At 40.9% G+C, this 25,562-nt stretch overlaps 2 protein-coding genes, 1 long non-coding RNA gene and 1 other non-coding gene across 8 annotated transcripts in view; 2 read left to right on the forward strand and 2 right to left on the reverse strand.

Moving 5' to 3' along the window:
- Positions 1 to 11,859, forward strand: part of tdp1 (tyrosyl-DNA phosphodiesterase 1) — a 29,503-nt gene extending 17,644 nt beyond the window's left edge. For all 3 annotated transcript variants that reach the window (XM_047157479.2, XM_047157478.2, XM_017476176.3), the window contains exons 14-16: positions 3,623 to 3,725; positions 6,381 to 6,486; positions 11,592 to 11,859. In XM_047157479.2, the coding sequence (XP_047013435.1) occupies positions 3,623 to 3,725; positions 6,381 to 6,486; positions 11,592 to 11,665 (283 nt within the window). In that variant the 3' untranslated portion in view covers positions 11,666 to 11,859. The remainder of the gene's footprint in view (positions 1 to 3,622; positions 3,726 to 6,380; positions 6,487 to 11,591) is intronic.
- LOC128633623 (uncharacterized) lies at positions 237 to 705 on the reverse strand. The gene is made up of 3 exons (XR_008397064.1): positions 621 to 705; positions 412 to 519; positions 237 to 323 (listed from the first exon to the last, which is right to left on the reverse strand). It is a non-coding gene; the product is annotated as an uncharacterized LOC128633623 (long non-coding RNA).
- Positions 3,733 to 17,104, reverse strand: LOC108269982 (uncharacterized). 2 transcript variants are annotated; one of them, XR_006983020.2, is made up of 4 exons: positions 17,032 to 17,104; positions 15,879 to 15,968; positions 11,642 to 11,777; positions 3,733 to 3,984 (listed from the first exon to the last, which is right to left on the reverse strand). It is a non-coding gene; the product is annotated as an uncharacterized LOC108269982 (transcript). The 2 variants fall into 2 exon arrangements; XR_006983022.2 differs by lacking the exon at positions 3,733 to 3,984 and adding an exon at positions 5,890 to 6,086.
- Positions 11,675 to 23,842, forward strand: kcnk13a (potassium channel, subfamily K, member 13a). Of its 2 annotated transcripts, XM_053682960.1 has the most exons (4): positions 11,675 to 11,802; positions 11,972 to 12,307; positions 18,927 to 19,380; positions 20,504 to 23,842. In XM_053682960.1, exons 3-4 carry the CDS (start codon positions 19,038 to 19,040, stop codon positions 21,403 to 21,405), a joined length of 1,245 nt encoding a protein of 414 aa, XP_053538935.1. In that variant the 5' UTR covers positions 11,675 to 11,802; positions 11,972 to 12,307; positions 18,927 to 19,037; the 3' UTR covers positions 21,406 to 23,842. The 2 variants fall into 2 exon arrangements, with proteins under 2 accessions (XP_053538935.1, XP_017331673.1); XM_017476184.3 differs by lacking the exons at positions 11,675 to 11,802; positions 11,972 to 12,307 and having other exon boundaries at positions 17,895 to 19,380.
- The last annotated feature ends 1,720 nt before the right edge of the window (positions 23,843 to 25,562 follow it).

Raw genomic sequence — 25,562 nt, forward strand, 5'->3', positions numbered from 1 at the left:
CATCATTTTAAACTCTTTGTAGAATAACATCTCTTCACTTCCTTATTGTTAATGTCGTCACTTTTACACTCATCAAAAATGGAAGGATCTATAAATTCTATGAAAATTGTAGCCACACCCACCAATCCCTAATAAATCAAACACCAACCTATATAATCAGCATTAGAGGAATTCAAGAGGAGTTAACCATTTGGGCTTCAAATGGATGTTCACTAGCACCTTCTATGTTCCCCTGTACTTCAGCACCACAACGTCTTGAGTTTATGAGCGAGGACCAATCACAGCGAGTCCCAGGAACACCGCGTGTTAGGCGGGAATACATCCTGGATAGGAATGCCAGTCCATCTAAGTGCACCATGTACGCACATATATACACCTTAGGGTTTAGTTTAGAGAAGCTAATCTACCTACCGGCATGCTTTTTGGAGGTGGGAGGAAACCAGAGAACCCATAAAAAGAAGGACAACAAGTGAAACTCCAGAAATTGGGGGAATGGAGGACAGGATCGAACCGGGAACCCTGGAACAAACCCAGTAAAATGACCGATTAATGATCAGTTACTTCATTTATGGAATTAAGTAAATACCATAATGTTATATGGAACAGCTGGAATTCACTACGGTCTCTCTCTTTCTCCTTCTGCTTTCCCTCTCTCTCTGGGACTGTCTCTCTCTCTTTCCCTCACTCTCAGTCTCTCAGTCTCTCCTTCTGCTCTCCCTCTCTCTCTGGGACTGTCTCTCTCTCTTTCCCTCACTCTCAGTCTCTCACTCTCTGGAACTCTCTCTCTCTCGCTCTCTCCTTATCACTCCCTCCCTCTCTGGGACTCTCTCCTTCTGCTCTCCCTCTGTCTCTGGCACTGTCTCTCTCTCTCTCTTTCCCTCACTCTCAGGGACTGTCTCTCTATCTTTCCCTCACTCTCAGTTTCTTTCTCTCTGTCAGTCTCGGTGTTTCTCTCTGGGACTGTCTCTCACTCTCTGGGACTGTCTCTCTCACTCTCTCTCTCTGGGACTGTCTCTCTCACTCTCTCTCTTTGGGACTGTCTCTCTCTTTCTCTCTCTCACTCTGTTTCTCTCTCTACTCTCTGTGTTTCGTTCTGGCCCTGTGTCTCTCTCTTTCCCTCAATGTCTTTCTTTATCTGTCTGTCTCTTTCTGCTCTCTGTCTCTCAGTTTCTCTCTCTCTTGCTCTCTGCCTGTCTGTCCCTGTTTCGTTCCATCTCTCTCTCTCTCTCTCTTCCTCCGTCTCTCTCTATATCTCTCAGTCACGGTCTCTCTCTCCTCTCTTTCTCAGCCTCTCTCTCATTCTCTGTCTGAAACCTCAAACAAAAGCCAAATTTAGCCATGTGTGTTTTGATCATCACAAGCAATTATCTGTAATTATTTATCACTCGTAACTCTTAGACACAACACACACAAGTAATAACACTGAGTCCGTGTCTCTCCGTTTGTCTCATCATCATGAAAGCGCCGAGCTGAATACGACGGGAACGAGATGAAGTCGGTTTTTCTGAGAACTGTCCAAAAAGGCCCACTTCGATCGCTCACGCAGCATACGCCGTCACCTTGGAGTAAAGGTGCGGGGCATATGGTGTCATTTCTTTCTTTTTTTTTTAAAGAAAGGTCAAAGAATACACATCTGTTTCTCCCATCCCAATAACCTGACGCGATCTCGAGAGAAAAATTCTCACCGCCAATTTCTGTAGTGTGACACAAAGCTCATTTTCTCAACCGTGTGTGTGTGTTTGATCAGTGTATGTATTATTCACGTGACCCTATTTATCCGCGTTTAGTCAGGCTTCTGGTGCACCTTATTTCACTGGCCATCGCCTAGCAGCAGAGTCATAACCTTCTGCCTTTATTGCGCTGTTTTGAAGCTCTCGTATTTATGAGGCTTTATTGCATGAGTGTGTGTGTGTGTGTGTGTGCGCGTGTGTGCGTGTTGCGTCTTGGACACAGGACCAGGATTGTGTTTGCATGTCGGAATTGTCACTCCCTAACAATCGGTGCTCAAGTGGAGCGAAGGAGTACCCTGTGGACTGTAAAACGTGACGAAGCGTGGCACTGGTGCACGATTCACATCGAACAGCTTTCAAATCACGTGTCAAGAGTCAGAGAAGGAGGGCTGCAGGAGAGACTCGAGAAACAGAAACACTTCTTTAAAAATAAACAAACAAATAAATAAATAAATAGAATGCATCATGGTGTAACTGGGGTAGGCGTTTTTATCCCCCTGGAGATTCAGGGTGCGAAGTAAGTTCATAAACAAAATATTATTTTAATTGTTGGCAAATTGCAATGGTATAAGAGGAATAAAACACATGGAGATGTGCTGGTATAGGAAAATAATCAACAACAGGGTAGTGTGATGAAGCAAGGTTACTGTTACCAAGTTGTTCCATCACTAGCTTCTCTCTCTCTCTCTCTCTCTCTCTCTCGATGTTAATAATACGAAAAACTCAGCTTGTCACGTTACTGAGAAATCACAACCCGTGAACACTTCTGTCTGGAAGATTTTGTGTGTGTGTCTTCAGGAGCAAAATCTGAGAGACGCAATACTTCAGAAGACTTTCCATTTGATCTGTTCGCTTTCTAGGAAAAAGTACAGCAATAATAATAAGGTCTCTGGTTAGATTTTTTTTCCTCCTCCATGAACAATCAGAGGACGTTGCGGAATCCATTATATTTCCTGCTAAGTTTCACTTGCTAGCCGGAGTGCATCAGCCTGGAGAGTGTGCAGAGTGGGTCTCGGTACATTTACACAGGGATGTGGAGTGGATTTAGAGGAGATCAGCAGCACCAAGTTATTCCTTCTCTTTCATGAAGATTAAAGCCTCTTGAGTCGGACATGGCCTCGAAGTACGTTCTTACTCCTCCATCAGCGTTCCAGCTCGCTCCCCCCAGGCCCTGGGAGCTCTCACAGCGTAGCTGCTGTGTAATGTTTGAAGATTTAATGGTTGTTGTCCAAGCGATTGCATCCGTAAAGTGAGACGATGGCTTTTTGGCGTTTTGGTGTGAATCCACCGTGTTGTACAGGTCTTCTGAAATATAGACGCTTATTTCGAGATATTTCAGAATCGATGTCAATTTCCGTCCAGTACCCGTGAACATTTTAAAGCACCGAAATAATCCACGTCCAAGAAACTACTAAAAAGTGCCTAGGAAGATCTCTACACCTTTATTTATCCTCAATCAAAATATACATGCGTATTTATAACACCCCATTGTCTTTCCGCAGAGGAAAATAGCTAGCAGGCTAGTTATCTGTTGCTAAATTGGCTCATATTTGTCACATTTTTCAGCACTATTCCTGGCTAAGTTAACCAGATAGCTTAACCTGAGGGTTGCGGCTACGTTCCCAGATAAAGTCACATAGTCGATTTGCATAGTGAATGTGATTGGATCACGTGAATATATCTTGTGACATCACAAAATTGCGCTTATACAGTGCAGAATACCGCCCAAATCAGGTTTGTACAGAAAAAAATCACACTAATCTACATTCACTGGAACAAGCAAGAACCTAGAGGAGCTGAATTTTTTTGTGTTACTTTAGTGGTACTTTAAAAAAAAAAAAAAAGAGGCATTTTTCCCAAATCTTTGCCTGTACTCTATGTATGATCCACAGTGCCAATTTGTCCAAAGCTGCCTGGGGGGCGCTGGAGAAAAACAATACTCAGATGATGGTTCGTTCCTACGAGCTGGGAGTTCTGTACCTGCCTTCAGCCTTCGTAAGTACCCCAACTTCCTAACTCAGAAAAACACCCCAGTATTGATATTGGTATTCTGTATGCACGTGTATGAAGGACCAAAGTTGACAACAACAAAAGATAGAGATTACACCAATGAAGCATATCCAAAGAGAAAATCAAGAAGTACCTGCAGTGTGCTTTAGTAATAAAATGTAGAAGTAGTCCACAAACAGGTCGTTTCAGGCAAAAGTCTAGCGCTTTCACATCCCGCAGCTTTGCCCGGACGCCACATGAACAACTATATATGGAAATATAACAGGAGAAAGTATTTAGCTTTGTCCTAAATAATAGCTTTCTCTCCAAAAACAAACATCCAGTGGGGTCCAAAACAGCGCGACCCATGCAAATGTTCAATACCTTGAATATTTAATATTCAGCACTGTTTCTACAGTAGGTCACTATTAAAATGTACGCACATTTGTCATACTGGCCACGTTAACTCGGATTTTCCTCGAGATCTATCCCGTCGGCTGAAGCACGAGTTTCGACGACACGCCAATGGATCCAAACCAACATGGACCATCGTGTTTTACACAGAATTGCTGAGTCGATGCCAGCTTTAGTGCAGCTTTAAATACTAAGACATTCTGAAATTCATGTAAATATTCTACTTTTCATTATGCTTGATATTAATGAAATGAAAAACAAACTTGTATTGCACTACAAAAGAATGCAAATAGAACTTTTTCTGGGGTCCCCCCCCCCCAGACACTTGTGGACTTGTGTATAAACTTTATTTGGCAAAATTACTGACACCCCTAAGGGATAAACAAATTCTTGAAAAGGTTTTCATTTTCATCACAGTCTCCAGGAACTGTGTTGTTGCCTTGTCTTGTTTCCATGGTGTATAAATATGAGGTTGCACACGTTTTGTCGTTCATTACTATAGAAAAAAAACTGAGAATTTTATATATATATATATATATATATATATATATATATATATATATATATATAGTGTTGACTGACAGATGAGTTTACAATGAAGTGTGCACAGACGAGCTCTTTTATAAAAGCAGAGCTTTATGTTTTGTTTTGTTCGTCAGTATACTCGGGTCTCGGCTTGGTAGTGTAATGTAGTAAAGCCTATACCATGCTGTACAGCAGCACATTTCTTTTTATTCCCCCCCGTATGAACATAGGCGGCTTTTGTGCCATCCGTCTGCATTCTCGCTGGGTAATTTGTCCTTGTTGGATTACTTCAAAAGTTGCTAAGCAACAGTAAAGCTCAGTTCACTAGCTGTGGTAGAAATTGAAGGGACCGTGAGTGACCGAAAGAGTGCCGGCATAGGATGTGCTCTTTTACCGAAGAAAAGCTGTCGCGGGTTTCATAATGCCGTTCTCGCTTCTTTCCAGACGGCTGAACAGCCTGTAATCAAGATTATTTTATTCAAATCATTTGAAACCTTTGCTGCTCAGATCACTCGAGTGTTTAAATGCCTCAGACATGTATCGAATATGAATTCCAGGTTAATTCCATCACTTATTTATCATGCAATATATATATGATATTTTATGACACATTGGAAAATCAGGTCACATTATCTGGTTCTGCTTTACAATGCCAGTCCGTTTTTAACGCTTGCTCCTTTGGCGCATTAATTAAAAGTCTTATCTGAAAGCCAGACAGGTTCAGCTAACAATCATTTCTATTGCGCTCCTAATTAAAGCATAATCAAATTCTGCAGTCATTAGCTATGTCCAGACAGGACTCCGTCTCAGTATTGATAAAGTGTTGCCATATAATATCTGGAGTGTACGCTGTGGTGACTGTTAGCGAGCCTTAATCGGATTTCATCGACCCAAATGTTACCGTTCAGGCTGAACTCGGGGTCGGCTCGGACTGCCTGATGTAGTGGTTAAAATCAAAGCCGGGTTAAAGTCGCATCTTTGAGGACATGTCAAGCTCGGAGGTGTCTGATGAAAGCTAGTCGGACTCAAATCATTCAATTAATCACTCACATAGTATTAATTAATTAAATAATTATTAATTAATTAATCACATAGTATGTATTTATAAAGATAATAAAAAGTCAATCGGAAAAGAGTCGCAGGACGACCTGAAAGCAGCAGGAACTACAGTTACAGAGAGAACAATAAGCGAATGAACTGCAGTGCAAGTCTGAGAATTTAATCTCACCATCCAAGGAACTCAATCCGGGGAGAAGATGGACGTTTTAACAAGACGACGACCCTCAAACACACAGCCACGATAACTCAGGAAGGCCTTGCAGGGCCGAGCCAATCTCCTGACCTGAATGCTTGTGAAAATTTATGAAGGATTTTGAAATTGCGAGTCCATCAGAGGGCTCTTGGTAACCTTGGGGAATTGAAGATGATCTGCCAAGAGGAATGGAGCAAAACTGAATCGCAGTGCTGCAAAAAGCCAATTACCACTTATATTTATATACTTTATATATTATATGCTTTATAAACATATATTTGTGTATGCTTATGAATACAAAATTTTTTGGCTCATATTTATAGATACATAGTCAAAAGATATGTCTGTAATTATTATTTATTTTAAAATAACAAAACCAAAAGTAAAGAAAATATTGTGTATACGCCCACTGGGCAAGAACATTGTGAAATACGACATTTTTATCTTCTTTTTATAATGTCCCTCTGTAGCAAATGAGCACATTTCCAGTGGAGAAGAACATCTTCCCCGTCTCAAGCTCCTCCACAGGTTTCCCTGTGCCTTTCGATTTGCCACCACTTCGCTACTCCAGTAAAGGTGAGAATGATCTCGTCGTTCATGTGACTCAAGACGTGTGTAAAACTCCAGCAGAGACTTCACTCTGTAAAATGGTCTCTGTATAGTTATAAATCACGTAGCGGATGACGGGGGGTGAGAATCCAATCTGCCGGGAACCTCAAAATTCGATCAGCTTAGAAGACGTAACGCACATCAACTTTTTGGATTTATGTAAATTCATTTAGAACAGGGCCGTAATGGCCTTGAGGGGTATTTCGCCCCGAAGCACAGTCAGGAGGGTGGTTAAGGATCACAGATGGAGACTTGTAGAAGATTGAGGCATTTTGGAGGCAAATCTACAATTAGATGACACCTCCAATGTGAACAAATTATCTGGAAGAAAAAGCCTTTTCTTTCATTTAACCACAAATTAAAATTCTCTCCGGCTTTAACACCTGAACATTTTAATCCAATTAAACAATTACATCGAAAATCTCTCCACAAATAATTTGCCAATTAGCACATATTTACTCCATCTTTTGCATATTTGAATAGAATTCGAGAGGGAAATGTATTCGGACGTTTCATTTAGTTTTTTTTTTTTTTTTAATTTTATTAACTACACTATAATGCCAGTTGTGTCGTGTGTTTGTTGTGCGCAGATCTTTACCGCTCACTAGACAAATCGATGTTTTACGAGTGTCTGTTAAAGTGTGTTTGAGCATTTTGATTGCTCGGTCCGTAACCGCCGTAGAAAATCCATCGATCGCCTTTGCTACATTTCTGTAAAAGATCATCACGGGCTCACGGGCGTTTGACCTGATGCTCTGTCTGCGTGACCTTTAATGATTGCAATCAGAAGCTCCATTGAAACACGCAAAGTCATCCCTTTATGAACCGAGGCAGAAGACGTCTGCGGTTGCCATGGCAGCGCACATCTTTAACGACAGGGGACGACACGCCCGAAAGCCGTTAGCCGTGTCGCCCCAGATGAGTTGGCTGTACAGAAAATTATATATATACGATTTGTTGGCGTGAAAGTGAGGAGCTGAGCACTTGATTTTTTTTTAACTAGTCATGATGAGAACAGAGTCCTCAGGCATTTTTCTGCTGAAAATTGTTATGGCCTCGTGGCCTTGGACATGTGCAGAACAGCAGTCAGAACAGCCTCCTCTTTCTCCACTTCATAAACCGTCTAAGAATACTCATCGTTTCGCGGCCGGCGTCATGCCCTCGAGTGCGAACATATGAACACATTTATCATTTTCCTTGCGCTTGTCAAAAAAGCAGCTTTCCACCACAATACTGCGTACAACACCGGTGCAAAAAGACATTTCAAAATGGACATTTAAAGGTTTTTAGTGTAGGAAAGAGATAACCGATAACCTCTGGGCAACTCAACATCACTTCCTCCATGTTTGCTCGGCCTCCTGAGTGCATTTCTGTCACTGTAGTGCTTAAAGTTAATTATCCCGATAATTATGAACATTTTCTTTAGTCCTTTAAATACGTGAGCTTTAAAAAAAAAAAAAATGTCCCGAATCCCTGTTAGTGTAAACAGAAAGGGAAATGGCTGTCAGACAGGGCAGGAATCATTTTTTTTTTCACTTTATTTATACCGCTCTCTTTCTCTCTCTCTCAGTTCAATTCAATGTGTGCTTTATTGGCATAACAATTTTTCTTTTTGTATTGCCAAAGCAACATACAAAAACAGAGCAAGAGAAGTAGGAAGTGAACAAAACATAAAGTGGAAAAAAAAGTAATGAAAAAAAACGTAACAGATGCTAAATAAATATGTAGCTAAATTAATAACTAGATGCAACATCATATACATTAATGGTATCAAAGAAGCACAGGATAAGGTGTTAAAGTGGGGTTAGGGTGGGCGGGGTTAGGGTGGGCGGGTGTTTATGGTGGTAAGTGGGGTTGGGTTGGGGGGGTGTTTATGGTGGTAGGCAGGGTTAGGGTGGGCGGGTGGGTGTTTATGGTGGTAAGTGGGGTTAGGGTTGGTCGGGTGTTTATGGTGGTAGGCGGGGTTAGGGTGAGTGGGTGTTTGTGGTGGGGTTGGGGTGGGCGGGTGGGTGTTTATGGTGGTTGGCGGGGTTAGGGAGGGTGGATGTTTATGGTGGTTGGCGGGGTTAGGGAGGGTGGATGTTTATGGTGGTAGGCGGGGTTAGGGAGGGTGCGTGTTTATGGTGGTAGGCGGGGTTAGGGTGGGTGGGTGTTTATGGTGGTAGGCAGGGTTAGGGTGGGTGGATGTTTATGGTGGTAGGCGGGGTTAGGGTGGGTGGATTTTTATGATGGTAGGTGGGGTTAGGGTGGATGCTCTCTCTCTCTCTTCCTGTCTCTCTACCTCTCTCTCTTCCTGTCTCTCTACCTCTCTCTCTTCCTGTCTCTCTCCCTATTTCTCTCCCTCTTTCTCTCACTCTTTCCCTCCCCATTTCTATTTGGCTCCCCCTCTCTCTTTGTCTGTATCTCTATCGCTCTCTGTCTCTCTCTTCCACCCCCCCCCCACCCCCCCCACCCCCCCCTGCCTCCACTGTTCTCACCTTACATGTCAATGATGAGGAAGACATGGTTTAATTGGCCTCTAAATCACCACAGGAGCTTAACCATATACAACCCTTTACACGCGCGCACACACACACACACACACACACACACACACACACACACACAGGCACAGGCACATACACACTTTCTGGGAAATGTCAAAGGGGCAATGTGAGATAGTTCATGGAGAAATAATTAGTTATGTCTTCTTAATGGTTTTCATTTATATTATTTAACATTCCTGTTATATTATATACTGTATTATAATGTTTTAGTTTAGTTTCATTTTTTTAAATGTTTGAAATATTTGTGCGAGCTGCTAAACATATCCTGCCAGATTGATGAAAACATTTTCATATTGTGGAGGATTGCACTGTTGTTGTTCATTTAGATAATTGAATTCCCCAGTCATGTCCTCAGGCAAGCTGTAATGCTCGTGATAAGCATCATTCCGCTTCCTCTGAAAGCATCGTTTCTTTTTTTCAACGATGTTTCGACCTGGATGCGAATATATCAGACTAATTGAGCACTGAGCCGTCCTCTGCACTTAGTAATCAGCAGTTCGGTATTATTAATAATGATGCATGCAGCTGTATGTGAACATGTAGCATTTTATGGGACATCTGATTTTCTTCAGTTTTCTCATCCTTTATGATCTTAACTCGGGATAAGAAGCTTTATAACGTCAGCTTGTGATGGACAGTAACTCATAATCTCTGGTGTGTTTATGGAGGTCTTATCCTCGACTGCCGGCTTTGTTTTTATGGTTTAATCTGACTGTGTCTGCTGGTTGCCATGGATACCCCGGTTCTCAGCCTTGGTCCTCTTTTTCTGGAAATCTAGACCTTCACTATTAAGTCAGTGTGACACGGCACATCACCGAATCCTTAGACCCGTTCTACTATCAGAAATAATAAACATTATATGAGAAATTGTTTTTAATGTTTCAGAAACTATTAACGATCACACAGTAACATCTCTACACCATTACGGTCTTAAAAAATGCACAGATCTCTAATAACGCAGTAATCTAGAAACGTCCACATGACCTCCTGCCATCGCTAATAACTAGCTGGCGAGTACGCTAGCTAATTTTTTTAACAGGTTTGGCTGCTGTTTGAGTTAAACATGTTTGTAACATATTTTGTATGTTTAAGAAGTATTTTAAAAGATTTAAAGGTCTTCCAACTTGGTGACTGTTGCTAGACTTGGCAACATTTTAGACCCTTTTAGCAATTTTTTTTTAAAAGAGACAAATCTAGCCACTTTTTGAGCAGATGTTAACGACTGTCCTGCACTCGATTATACGAGTTGAGCAGGTTTACTCGACTTGGTGTCTAAAGCCTGAATGAGTTGCGTTTATACAAGCTGGTTCCCAACAACCAATCACCGATCACCACTGATCCCATCAACCAATCACTGATCGCCATTGTTCCCAACAATTAATCACCGATCGCCATTGTTCCCAACAACCGATCGCCATTGTTCCCAACAACCGATCACAGATCGCCATTGTTCCCAACAACCGATCGCCATTGTTCCCAACACCCAATCACCATTGTTCCCAACAACCGATCACAGATCGCCATTGTTCCCAACAACCGATCACCATTGTACCCAACAACCGATCACCATTGTTCCCAACAACCGATCGCCATTGTTCCCAACAACCGATCACAGATCGCCATTGTTCCCAGCAATCAATCACCATTGTTCCCAACAATCGATCACCATTGTTCCCAACGACCAATTACCGATCACCATTGTTCCCAGCAACCAATCACCGATCACCATTGTTACCAACTAACAATAACCAATTATCACTGCTACCCAATGACCAATCACTGACCACCATTGTTTGTTCACCTACACACTTCTTTATTCTTCATTTTAAACTCCTTCCTTGGTGATATTTACAGTAATAAAAGGGAGTCGTTCCATCCATAACCGTTTCCATCATGTCTATTTCCCGACTCCTCACGAACGTTGCTTAATTTTTTTGCATTCTTGATTGAAATGATAGAATTTTGTTCATATGTAAATTGTTTGTTTGCGGTGCCTGACTGAAGACAACTTCTTTTTAAAATAAATTAGTCATAATCTATGATTTCTGTTCTATTCGGATAAAACGATATTCTGTTTCCTTCTACTCGAAATACCCTCAGAAAATTGCCCTAAACACTTCCTTGTTACTTCACTGATATGCAAATGATCATGACGATACAACGGAATACGCAACTTAGTTTATGACATCATGGTGATTTCACGCATTAGCCACTTTTCCCTGAAAAGAGTTGCAAAACACATTGTAATCTTTTTCTTTTCATGGAAATGTAACTGTGTACGAGTGTTAATTTTACTCAGGTAAAGGAAAGATACTCAGGTAAAGTAATTTGGTATAGTAACAAAATGTTACGGCTCCTTAACTACTTTCCGCCTCTGTCTATATCATCAGAATCAGATTCCTAAGAGAAGTTTTTTTGGGTTCCGATGTATAGCTCTCCATACTAGCACTGAAAAAGGACATCTCTAGCATCATGTGCACTTTTTAAAGGACATTTGTGCTCATCGATGTACACCTGTCTCTTCAGATCAGCCGTGGATCTGGAATATTCCATACACACAAGCGCCAGATACTCACGGAAATATCTGGGTCCCGTCCTGAAAGCCGCCGTTCCCGTTGCTGCTTGGATACTAAGGGCCAAACGAGGACAGGAAGTACCTGCTGTCTATTACTGTTTTATTAAACTGGACTCTCGACTACAGTAAACATGGTGCTGGAAAAAAATAATAAAACAGACTGTGAGTATTTTTGATATTGACATTGTTAGGTAATAAAGAATTAGCAATGATAACTGTCCCAAGCCTCTTGAGCTTGTAGTATTTTTATTTCTGAATAGTAGTTCAACGTGTAATCCATGTTGTCTTAAAATAAAACCTTTTTTATTTTCCCCACTCTCCACACTTTCAGCACAGACTGATGCAAATGGCTGAATGGTCCCTCTTGAGACAAATTGCTGTTTTCGAAGAAGCGCAGCTTTTTATTTATTTATTTATATATATTTTTTTCGTCTGAATGGCACCTGCATGCAATGAGACATCGGTAATTACGTTCCAGCTCCAAACTGAGGGCCTGCGAATTAGTTTTCATCTCGACCTTACCCAATCAGTTTGGGCACCATTTAAATGTCATCATTTCACATCTCATAGTGAGAGCACTTCCCTTTGTGTGTGTGTGTTTGCAGTACAACATAAGAGCAATCTGTCTGCAGAGGGCAAACACGGAGACAAACGATAAATGATGCGGGTAAGAAAATTCAAGGTAGGGTTCTGGGTGTTTCCACGGCGTGGTGCGATTCGGATTGTCACTATTCGTTGCATGACGTGTGTTCGTATACCTGCATAAGTCTCGTATACACCTGACACAAGTGATACTTTTTAAATTAGGGAATGGATTAGTGTTTATTCAGCGGCTTTGTACAGAAACTGATATGTTGCTTAGCAACAGCATCGTAAATTTCCATCACAGCTGTAACAGCTTGATCTCTCGTGACTTGGATCGTTTTTTTTTTTTTTTTGTGTGTGTTTGTTTGGTTTTTGGACACGAGTACATCTCAGATCTGCATACATTACCAGGAAAAAGGAGTAGAGTACACGGCACTTGAGAAAGCGGTATGAATTATGGATGTCGCTGAAAGCCTACGCGGACATTCGTGACATTTACAGATACCGTTTTATGATTTGACGGAATTCTGTCTTTCATCCTAAAAAGGTCATTCGGTATTGATCTCGGACTATTTCGGTTATTTCTAAACATTGTCGGCAGCGCACGACCGAATGCCGGGGACGTCTCTCGTTTCCCCCGGTCCGTGTGACCTTACGGAAAGGTGGCGAACTTTTAGACTGTTTATTTCATACACCAACAATTATTTTTCGCTGTGATGTCATACGAGACATTTAAAACGTCACATCTGCATTCTGTTTAAATTAAACAGCGTCTGCGGTTCCGGGTTGAAATGGCCGAGAGTTCGATCGTGTGATTAAGGTTGCCAGGTCTTTGCAAGATTTCCAGAGTTACATCTTGTATATTGTATATTTATGTATATATTATTAAAGTATCTGAACCAGGTGTATTAATGCTAAGAAACAGGTATAAGTGAAATGAGAAACGGTTATAAGGGGGGGAAAAAAAAAGACATGACAAATGACAAATCTCGGCTTACAGTCTTATGCTAACCGCTTCATCAAACAAGAGCTCTCGTCTATAATAAAACACTCATTTAGAGTCCTCTAAGACTGATTAACAAGTCCTGAAATACTTGATTATCCCTTTCCCCCGCCTTATTTCCTTGCCAACATAGAGTAAACTGTAATAAGGCATTAAAAAGTGTTCAAAAAACCCTGGAGTGCATAAAAAATAATGCTAATCATTTCAGAAAACCAAGTCACAGCCTACTTTGCCATCTTCTTCTACAAATATCTACAAGACGTCCCGTCTTCTCTGTTTTAACCTGCTATTAACTAGAAACATGAAGTACTAGAGTTTATGCTAGAACTGAAATGGATTGTTATTGGACACCCACACTTTTTTTGTGTGTGTTTTCTTTGCACTTTGACCAAATGTACCAAACCGTCGGTGCATACGGCCTCAGGTCTGATGGTAAAACACCCTTATTGTGGAAATAAAAGTGTGATTAAACTGCTATAAATCACTGATAGAAAACACTGAAATGTGTGCTGCAGTGTGGTTTGAATCCAGGAACAGGCCTCTGAAACAAGTCCACTGTAGCAGAATAAATCAGGTGAACAAAATAAATTAAATCTATATTTGAACAAAAACATGTCCCAACATGCCAGACTATTTCTTCTTCTTTTTTTTTATTATATTTTTCTTTTCGTCTCTCCACACCAAGCCCCTGCTGACAACTCTGACAAATGCTTTCGTACCACAGACAGAACACCAGAACACAGGAATGTCTCAAGCTGTGATCTGGTGTACAAAATGTTCAGATTTAAAGGTTTGGACTTCGTACTCTATCTGATTGGATCTGAAATCTACCACTGTGTCTAAATTATAAGACATGTGTCAGCCCAATCCGCCAAACTCCCCTGCAATGTCAGGCAAACTCTACCCCCTAGCAGCCCAATTAAATAAAGCCCACCCACCGCATTACCCCGTCAGCCCAATTTGCCAAACCCCACTCCACCTGCCCCAAGACAGCCCAATCAAACATACTCCGCCCCCAAGAAAAGCATAACACTGCCCAAATAAGAACAATATGAATAAAATATATATTTAAAAAAACAAATAGTCAAAGACTCCATACAGCTTCAAGTTTCAGGAATCCAAATGACAGAAGTACCTCCCTTTCGAGGTACAAGTTCCTCGTGCTTTACAGTCCGACCCCAGTGACGTAAATCTGCTGCATACAAGTGGCTTTTGCGAGACTGGTGATCTAGACGATAGAAAAATATCTCTCACCAGACATTCTTCTATCATCCAACGATAAGTATCGCCATATCGATCCCACCTTCCTGTCAGCACAATCAGCCAAAAAAAAACCTGCTCGTTTGTTTTTTGTTTATTGTTACCCAGACCTCCGATTGATGAGGACCATGTAAAGGTCTACATGACTCTGTAGTGCTTCAATGCATCATCAATTAACGCACAAAAGGGCTAATGAAAGGTCCACAGTCGTATCTCTGTCTTATTAACATCCGGAGTCTGTTTTATCTCTCGCGAGGATCGAAAAAAAGCATCAACTCCACTAAAGCAGATCGTTATGAGGCCCGAACAAGCAAAATAAATCGATCGGCGAAAGAGACGAACCATCAGATGTGTCCGAATCGACTGTTCAATGCTTTCTAAAGAAACAAAAAACGCACAGAGGAGCAAAAACGCTGCGGGAGTGCAGAAGACGGCGCGGTGGATCGTCAACGATATCATCCACAGCGAACAAAGTGACTGTAGCGGAGTTAAATAGGAGAACAGTGAGAATAAGTCGTGCAGGAGACGGCCGACTGTAGTTAATGTTTTAAATGCTGAATGTCACGTTGTGCTGAAGTTTTATTTAAAGTATTGTAACTGGTAAATAAGTCTATGATTCATTTCTGTGTTATATTCAGCATCCTTTATCAGACACCTGACATTTCTGAGATAATAGAGCGGACATCAGGGGTCACAGTGATGGTGAGAAATGCGCGTTTGGAAACAATGCAACGGCACATTAAAGACATAATGACGTTAAATAGAAAAAGTTCACTGACACTTTGTTCGGCTTTGTTTGGTTGTTTTTTCTTAAAAAAAAAAAAGATTTTAGAATTAGCGAACTGAAATACCAGCAAGTATTTGGTCTAATTAAGTTGGATTTAAAGGTGCGATCAGTGTTTTTTTTTTTTTTTGTTTTTTTATAAATTGCTTGGAGGGGGGCAGAGGAGTTTACGCTTCTTTGCGGTTTCTTGGTAACATGACAAAGCTGCGTTATGTTTTGTCTCATTAACTTCAATAGAAAGTGATGGAACTTATAGCTGCTATAACGTAAGTGAGGACAGATGTTCCACAACATAAAATGTAGCTATAAAAGGATAAAAAGTACAACGGACTCTGTTAATAAATGACTTATTATAGTGGTGTGGTATAAACTGCTGTGGTATAAGACCTCGTGATGTGCTGTTATAGGAGAATAATCGACTTCTGAATGGTAACCCTAACTCCATCATTCATTTATTTACCAAACAATTTCTTACAGCCGATTAGTTTTATGCTAGTGTGGTTACCATGACAACCCAAGGCATGGCTTTTAAACGAGCATGAAAGGCAGAGTTACATTTGTACAGATTTTACGTTTCAAAACGTACATCGAAATCACTGACGTTACCTTTAAGAGTAGCTAACATCATGACGCGGAGCCGTGCTGAACCTCATACATCAGAGCCAGATTCGGAGATTTACTCAGGTGCGTGCTGAGCTGTTGATACAGTCATTAGTGAGCAGGATGTAAAATAAAATGGAGAGAAAAAAATAAATAAATCTTTACAAATGCACAGTGTTACTGTTTCTGCCTGACACCTTCTAGGTGTTAAGAAGAAAATACTTACTAATTGTACCACACACTTACCCTGTTACTACATACACTCCTTCTTAACAACTTTTGTTTTTTTGCTCATAGTCACATGCATATGATGAGGTGAAACATACTGTGATTCTTTTCCGAAGGGAAAAGTTTTTTTTTGTTTTTTTTTCAAAAATAAACATATAACAATTGTATTTTTATTGTACCGTTCATTGACACTGGTATGCAATCAAATTATATATTCTGTACTTTTAATATGTATCTATTAGTCAAAAAAAGTCAAAGTGCTCCTCATGCTGCATCACGGGGCAGCGGAACATATATTCGGAGGAAAGGAAAGCGCTATCTACCCTCTTCCACATACTTTACATGAGCTGACCGACTCCCAGGATTTGCTAGAGTCGCTGTGATTGACAGTGGAGATAAAGTATGCCCCGCCCTCCATAAGAGCACTACCATTTTACACCTAGTATCATGGCTACGATATCATCCGATTCGAACTCGCAATAAGGCCAACGCTTTTTTTGTTGTGCCAGAAGTAAGCATATGAGGTCATTTTTAACTAGACGTAATAGTTTTGTGGCAGCCCAATAATAAGTAAAGTAATGCTAACTGTGTGTGTGTGTGTGTGTGTATATATATATATATATATATATATATATATTTATTTATATTTATATATATATATATATATATATATATATATATAAAATTATGCTACTTGCATGTTAATTATATACCTCACCCCTAAGCTAACTTTAGCCTATTTTCCTCCTCAGATAGTGTTAGCTTAGTGTTAGCTGGTGCACTTTTTTGTCAGCAGGCTAATACAGGCTAACAAGCAAAGCTATACTTTTTAAAAAGTTACCGTGTAAAAAAGTTAAAAACAATATTTATAACTATATATATCATTTCCTAAGTTTCAACTTAATTATAAATGAAATAAAAAAAAACTTACATTTCTTCCAGCTGCTACTGGTTTATTTTACTTCAGATTTGTTTGTGGGTTGTTGTTTTTTTTGAGGGGGGGGGGGGGGGGGGGGGGTCAGTCTTGACGGTTGGCTGTTCACTTTCAGGTCCGCATCCCTAACCCAGCCCATTCATTATCAACACAATTTCAAATCCTATATCCTTCAGAAGTGTACTTTAAAATGAATTTAAAAAATTTTTTAAACTGTAAATTTCTTCCAAATTTAGTTCATATACCGGGAGGAAAACTCCGCTGGTCAAGAGTTTGAATTGTTTCTTCTTGCCTCGCGCAGGAATTGGCGTTGTTCAGGAAGGCGGATCATTCCATTACAAGCTTTGTTGGGGGGGGGGATTTCCATTTTGGGAACATTTCCAAGCGCGAAATCTTGATGAAAAATCCGTCTGGAACTGCACAGAAGATTAAATTGATTCGATATTATCACTTTGTTTTGTTATTATTTTGCTGTAAAAAAAAAGAAGTTAATAATTAATTAATCAATTAATTGATTAATTAATTAATTAATACTACGTTTCCACATTTTTTGGTTGCGCCTGATCAGTAAAGTTTCAGGGTTGTTAAGAAACGCCCCGCCTCCAACATCATCATCATCATCATCTCTCCATCTCTCTCTCTCTCCCCATCTCTCTCTTTCTCTCCATCTCTCTCTCTCAATCTCTCTCCCCATCTCTCTCTCCCCATCTCTCTCTCAATCTCTCTCCCCATCTCTCTTTCTCTCCATCTCTCTCTCTCAATCTCTCTCTCTCCTCATCTCTCTCTCTCTCCCCGTCTCTCTCTCCTCATCTCTCTCTCTCTCTCTCCCCCATCTCTCTCTCTCTCACTCTCTCTCTCGCGCTCTCTCTCTCTCTCTCTCTCTCTCTCTCTCTCTGCACACGGGTGCGGTGCCATCATAAAAACTTCTGCGCACCAACAATAATTATTTTTTTTAAATCATGCCTGGATGTCCTGTCATCATGGCATAAAAAAAGCACAACGATTTTTAAGGCTGTAGTGCGTTTGTTGTTATTGTTGTTTTGTGAAATGGTGTGTCATTAAAAAAAAAATACATCATTAAACTCTAACAGGGATCATTACAGACTTTTGCGCGCGACTCGGATGCGTTTACTTCCGTACATTACGCGGGGATCTCCGTAAAGACGACTGTTCTGTGGATCTGACAGATGTTTCTTCTTCTTCATCTTGTGTGGCTTAAATGAATTTGATCGCAAACAGAGACTATGTCTAAGAAGAACACGACTGGATTTCGCCAGGAATGAAGAAGAATGCGCGCGTGGACGTGTGCAGGCGATCCTGCACGACTGATGGGTTTTATTCTATGAAATACATTTTTATGCACGTTTAGACACGTTTATGGACACGTGAAACGGTCTTCTTGTGCATCTTTTATTTTATTGTATCATATTAAAAAAAAAAAAATGCATGTGATTGAAGTGTAAGGAAAACCACGACAGACTTTGGCGCGCGATCCGACAGCGTTGTCTTGTGCAGATTCACCTGCACGCGGTGAGAAACGCAGAACCTTCACCGTGATCTCATCAGGAAGCTCTCCGTGACTGTTTGATAGTAAAAACACGTTTTTATTGAAAGATACACCAGCACCAGAGTTTGGACCACCATCTAAAAATCCCAGTTTAATGAATATTTTTATTGCAAAAGAAAACCCTGCCTTGAAGGGATGATTGTGGACATGCGAGGCATCTTGTCTGTATTTTTACTGAAATGAATTTTAGCGTGAAAGAAGAGTGAGTGTGATGAGTTTTGTTCTGTGAAATGCAGATTAATGCAGATCATGACTAAAGAGGACGTGGAACTTTTCGGTGCGTATCTGGATGGGAACTCTGGTGAGTGTGCTTTGTGTTCTGTAGGCTGATCAAAACTCTTCGAAAGGCGATGTGGGAGCAGGAGGTTTGGGGTGTTTGCGCACGGACCCGGGGACAGTGTAAGATGCGGAGCCTTGTTCTGTTCTCAATGGGAACATGATGGCATGCCGAGGGTCGTGCTGCTGTTTGGGTCTGGGCTCTGCGAGCGAGGACACGGCGCGCTTCGCCATGCTGGCGCTCCTCATCCTGGTGTACCTGGTGTGCGGCGCCGCTGTGTTCTCTGCGCTGGAGCGGCCGGAGGAGGAGCAGGCCAGGGGCCGCTGGGCGCGCAGCTTCGACCTCTTCAGCCGCAAGCACAACGTCAGCCACAGGGACCTCGAGGGCTTCCTCAGGGCCTACGAGGAGGCCACCGGGGCTGGTATCCGTGTGGACAGACCCAGGGCTCGCTGGGATTTCCAAGGAGCTTTCTACTTCGTGGGCACTGTTGTGTCCACTATCGGTAAGAGAGAAAGTCTGAGACATCACCAAATTCACCAAATCTTTTTACTGTGGGGGGGTGGGGAAATAGAGTTGATCTAAAGAAAAACTTTTTTAAAAAATAATAATAATAAAAAATGTTCATAATGGTCCATCTGCACAAAAACGGTACTAAACCATCCCTTGTCGCTGGAGGAGTATCATCAAGTGTTCTTGTACTTTTTACCCAAGGTCCATGTAGTGCACCTTCAGGCCTATATCTTTTTTTTTTGGTCTGAGAGTGTGGATCTGAACTCATAAACAGTGTGGGCGTTAAATGGACACTGGGTATTTTGCTCGCTTCTCAGTTCTGTTCATTATTTAAGCTGTTAATTATTGAAAATAATGCATGCGCTTATACACAGGGCACTTTAGTCCTGTGTAATCCTGACCCTTGGCTTCTCTGATGGTCTGTGCTATAATATGAGCTATTACACTATATGTATTCGTACTTTATTAAATTTATGAATCATGATCCTGAGTGTGTGTGTGTGTATATATATATATATATATATATATATATATATATATATATATTAAAGCAATTCATAGGCGTTACATACACACGGTTTGAGCAAGACGTTATTATAAACAATCCAAAGAGCTGAATTAACAATTACAACGTTGAATGCATCATTAGTATGAATTATAACGTCTCATGGGTTGTTTAAACGTATAGTGTGTACAGGATGATTTACACCGACGGCATTTCTGCGATTTTGCGTAGACTCTTAAAACTCTTAAGCTTTTTTTTTTAAAAAAAATGCTTTGTTAGAGTGATGCATCTGAAGAACCATTTTGTGTTCCCTAATGAAACTTTTATGTAGGGTTCTTTAAAGAACCAAAGAACCATTGTCCATTATAAATGCTTGCTTTGTTGGATGTCGATATTTCGTTCAACCAAAAAGCCTAAAGAACCCAAACACTGTTTCTATGGTATTGCTCTACAGGCTGCTCTGGTACCCTTACATTATATTTTAATTTCACCGTCCAAAGGAGCAGTATGATCATTAATGCTGATACAGGTTTCCACCGTATGTTCTTCCAATACATCTATAACTAGGTGCTCACTAAAGCAAATCTTCCTCTTCCTCTGTTGTGCGCAGGGTTTGGGATGACCACGCCGGCCACGGTGGGAGGCAAAATCTTCCTGATTTTTTACGGACTAATCGGGTGTGCAGCCACCATCCTGTTTTTTAACCTGTTTTTGGAGAGAATTATAACGGTGCTTGCGTTCGTGCTGAAGTCGTGCTACGAAGCCCAACATCGGAGGAAAGGCGTGCTACCTCACGACAGCAGGCACGAGGCGGGCCAAGTGAGGCAGCACGGTGAGGACAGCCTGGCGGGATGGAAGCCATCGGTGTACTGCGTGATGCTCATTCTCTGTGTAGCGGCCATCATTATATCGTGCTGCGCCTCTGCCATGTACTCCTCGATGGAAGGCTGGGGTTATTTGGACTCTCTGTACTTCTGCTTTGTAGCGTTCAGCACTATCGGCTTCGGGGACATGGTGAGCGGCCAGCGCGCCGCGTACGACAATCAGACTCTCTACAGCCTGGGCAATTTTTTCTTCATCCTCACGGGTGCTTGTTGCATTTACTCGCTCTTCAACGTCATCTCCATCGTCATCAAACAGGTTCTCAACTGGCTCCTGAAGAAGATCGAGATACCGTGCCGCCACTGCCCAGGAAGGAACCTGCGTCCCAGAAGGAACGCCATAATGCCCGGACACTTCCGCACCCGAGTCCGGAACATCTCCATAGACACGGACGCTGTTAACGAGAGCGAAACGGACGGACGCAGGATGTCAGGTGAGATGATCTCCATGAGAGACTTTCTGGCTGCTAATAAGGTCAACTTGGCCATCATGCAAAAACAGCTGTCGGAGACCGCCAACGGATACCCGCGACCGCCCGGCTCTGTGAACCGACACGATGAATTCTCCGGAGGAGTTGGAGCTCTGGGAATCATGAACAACAGACTAGCTGAGACAAGTGTGGACAGATAAATCTCCTCAGTGGAGATTATAAAACCCAAGAACTCTAAAACCATCCCGTACCCATTTGCTCAGCTCTGTAGCTACAAGTAAATTGCTGCATATTTATAAATATATATCTTGCTGATGTCTGCTAAAGCGGTACATAAGCTCAGGTGTGGTTTAGAAGATCTATAAACTCTTTGCTGTTTCAGAAAGTTGTTTAGATATAAAATCCTGTCTTCTCTGTAAAGTAGGCTACATGATATTTGCAATCTAGCTCAGCTTAGTTATCCAGATTAAACTATTTTTTAATAACAGAGTGCATGCTTTACTGAAAGTTTTATCTCAAATGGTGTACTCTGCATACTTCAGGTGTGATTAGTGTGCTTGTAGTGAGATCCTGTGCTGCTGATACCCAAATGAAATGCGTAATGCTGGACATGTTAAGCACGAACTGAAAGTCCAAGCCACGGAGCAAGAATACCAATAGCGTGTATGCAATTTAGGACCAGGTGTAAGGTGTATAAACTCAGCGTATGTTATAGAAACATCATCATAGTCAGTAGCACGGGTCAAAGCACAGGGAGAGAGGGTTGAACACGGATAATCCAGGGATAGTCCGATGCATGCTCAGTTCTGTGGGAGAATAAAGAACAATTTGGGTTTGTTTGGGTTTTTTTTTTTTAAACTGTTCTTGGTTCTTGTGTATTGGAACGGAATGCAACTTGGGCATTAAAAGTTGACATCCGGTGAGAACACGATGACTTAACGAGACGTGGATCATGATAAAGCTTCATAACAAAACGAAAAACAGTGCAGATAACGTAATCAAGAACTAACACAAAACAGGTGAACACAATCAGGTAACATAGCAGTGACAGGACAAGGACAGGACTAGAACAGAAAGAAAAACACAAACCTCCTTGAGAAGGGGGGATCTGGACTAGAGGTCGACCGATATTGGATTTTATCGATACCGATAACTTAGTCTGGCGATACATACCTGCCGATAACCGATTAATCAACCGACAGTTTTTAAAACCGATACTGAATGAAAACATAACACTCAAAGAACAATATTGCTGAACTTTATTACAAAAATAAACAGTACTGACCGTACCCTGAAAATGCACCGTACTTTTTAAAAATGAAATAAAGATATAAATATTCATATACATCAACTATGAATAAATATTATAGTAAATAAATGATGTAGTACCACTCTAAATAACGAATAAAAATAGAGACGTCCGAAATGAATCAAAAAACACTTCAAATAACACGACAAAATTAGTCAGCGACCGGTTTTATTTTGCCTCTAGAGGCCGCTCTCGTACCGCATAACGACAGCGGAAGCTTCACAGCCACTCCGGAAACCCACGCAACCGGGAAAAACTATCAGCGTGGATAATTCCAGCAATCGTTTATCCCTGATTAATCGACAAAACCGATCAATCGGTCGGCCTTTAATCTGGGCATGTTAGATTTTAAAATCGTGGTGATTTGTTGCTTCTGTTTAGGATCGCTTTCAATACAGCTACACAAATCAAATACTACATACTTAAGACTCTTTTTTTTTTTTTTTTTTTTTTACACGCACCTCTGGTGTCACTTTACAGCTGTTATATTTTATATGGATAATTATTCCTCCTGACTCGGTAGGATCGAGGTACGAGTAACAGTGCAGTACAGCTGCTGTCGTTACGGATTAGTTCTCACGCGCAGTATTTCTCATGCATTTCATCATAACAGTTTCGAAACGTTAACACAGTTAGAAAAGGTGACTGATCGTTGTAGCCCACTGAAATATTCCGAAATGAATGTTTAACATTTTATAAAATATAAGAAACGTTACGCAAAAAGATGCTACATACAGTCGATGATAATGAATCAGTCACAAGCTACACTCTCAGAAAAAAAAACGGGTGCTAATTGGTACTTTTCCTCGGTGCTACGGTGGTACCTTTATGTTTGGTACCTTTTCACCTGGATATGTAGGTGTAGTGTAGCTTTAAAATGATTTAAGCTACATCAATACCTTTTTTGATATTTTAAAGGTACACTTTGTAGGTAAGAGTACCTGTAATTAGCTTTTAGGATAAATCTTAAGGGGTCCTTAAGCTTCAGTAAATCATTTTTAAACGCTATCATGATGCATGAAGGCCAAAGATGTGCTCTTGGGGCGACCACGTGAGCGACGTGGAAAAGTACTCGTTAGTGCCGTTAATTCTGAGAGTGTACAAGTACAAAAGGTGAACGTTTAAGGAAATAAAGCAAGCTACAGTGGAGTACCCTTTTTTCTAGTGAGTGTATAATAGGTCCTGTTAAGTACCTGATTTAAATATAACAAACCTTTTACAAGCGTTGTTTACTAACATACACTTTAGCTCTCAGATTTCAGATGAGATGTTCTTCTTCTTCTTCTTCTTCTTATTATTATTATTATGCAGTCAGAAATAAATGATGTGTGATACCATATGATGTCTCAAATGTGTATGATCCGGAACATCAGGAGGTTCCTGATTACGGGTCGGATTCTGTTGTACGCTCGGTTCTGTGTATGTGTGTTGTTTTGTATTTTTTGAAAGAGAAATGTTCCTGTTTGGGGGTTACAGACCCTCTGTGTCACTCAGCATGAGGAAATGATGTAGAGGAAATATGGAAAAGAAAAGACTCTCATCCCGTTGGCTCATCTGAGCGTGTTATTATACTGCGTTAGCACTTTTAGCTCTAATTACTTGTCATCATCACAAACTGCATTCATGGTCCAGCAGGTTGTCATGATGAAACATATTAGGGGACAAAAAACACTAAACACAGGCAAATCTGTGCTTTGTAAGCCTCAAAAAAGATGTGTCCATGTTCAGGGGAAAAGACAGACAGCAAAATTACATTCATTCTTTTGGTAATTATTTGAAGCACTGAATTCAGTCAGAGTTTGGTTTATAGTTTTGATAAAGTTTACGCTTTTTGAAATATTTCAGATTAAAATTTTGAAACTTTTTTTCCCCCACTGAAATACAGTGACGGGATTCCCCACTGACACCTGATGGGCGTTACGGCTGACCAATCAGCAGCTTAAAACACACACACGCACACACACATGTTTGTCTTGTATACCTTGAGGACCCTTCATTGATTAATGCAGAGAAATAGTTCAATGTTTCACCTAAATCATAACTCTGACCCAAACCTTTTGGTTATTTTATTTCTTTATTATTTATTTATTTAAGCAAAAAAAAAAAAAAACACTTAAAGCACCAAAATGTTTCCTTTTAGTTACTGAGGTTACGGTTAAACATTTACTTACTTACTTGTTTACCTCATCTGTAATGGACTGGTGTCTCATCCAGGGTGTATTCCTGCCTCACGCCCAGTATTCCCGGGTTAGATTCTCCTCGCGCCCGGTATTCCCGGGATCCACCGGGACCCTGACCAGGATAAAGTGCTTACTGAAAGTCAGTGAATGAGTTTTCCACACACACACACACAGACACAATCTTTGGATAAGACAATTCAATTTATTCAACTATTCTAGGAAAACCACCTTAATTAGAAAAGACTATGGTATAGATAGCTAAATGCATATTTATTTTATGGTAAATGGTCTGCACTTATATGATGCTTTTATCCAAAGCGCTTTACACTGTGTCTCATTCACCTATTCACACACACCAGTGGTAGCAGAGCTGCCATGCAAGGTGCTAACTGGTCATCGGGAGCAATTTGGGGTTCAGTGTCTTGCCTAAGGACACTTCAGTATGTGGAGTCACGTGGGCTGGGAATCGAACTGCCAACCCTACGATTAGTAGACAACCCACTCTACCGCCTGAGGCTCAGCCACCCATGGTTTTACACTGTGAATGGTTTACAAATACAAATACAAAATGTTTTACACTACAGCTACATGTCAGCAGTGTGTATCAGGGTACAAAATACCGTAAGTACTTTTATTAATTTTTTAAATATTATGTACTATATACGTGTGTGTACTCTACAGTGAAGTAGTAACCTCAGATTTGTTGTACTACTGATAACTGACTTCCTTGGTAACTAATAACTATTAATTACTCCATAAAAGCTGATCTTTCTACTGTACAGGAGTCAAAAATAAATAATAGTAATAACACGAACACACACTAGAGGGCGCCAGTATGTCTATTTACACCCAAACACAACTACAGTAC

This window comes from Ictalurus punctatus, chromosome 9 (assembly GCF_001660625.3).
Source record: "Ictalurus punctatus breed USDA103 chromosome 9, Coco_2.0, whole genome shotgun sequence".
In the NCBI taxonomy this organism is placed as follows: Eukaryota; Metazoa; Chordata; class Actinopteri; order Siluriformes; family Ictaluridae; genus Ictalurus; species Ictalurus punctatus.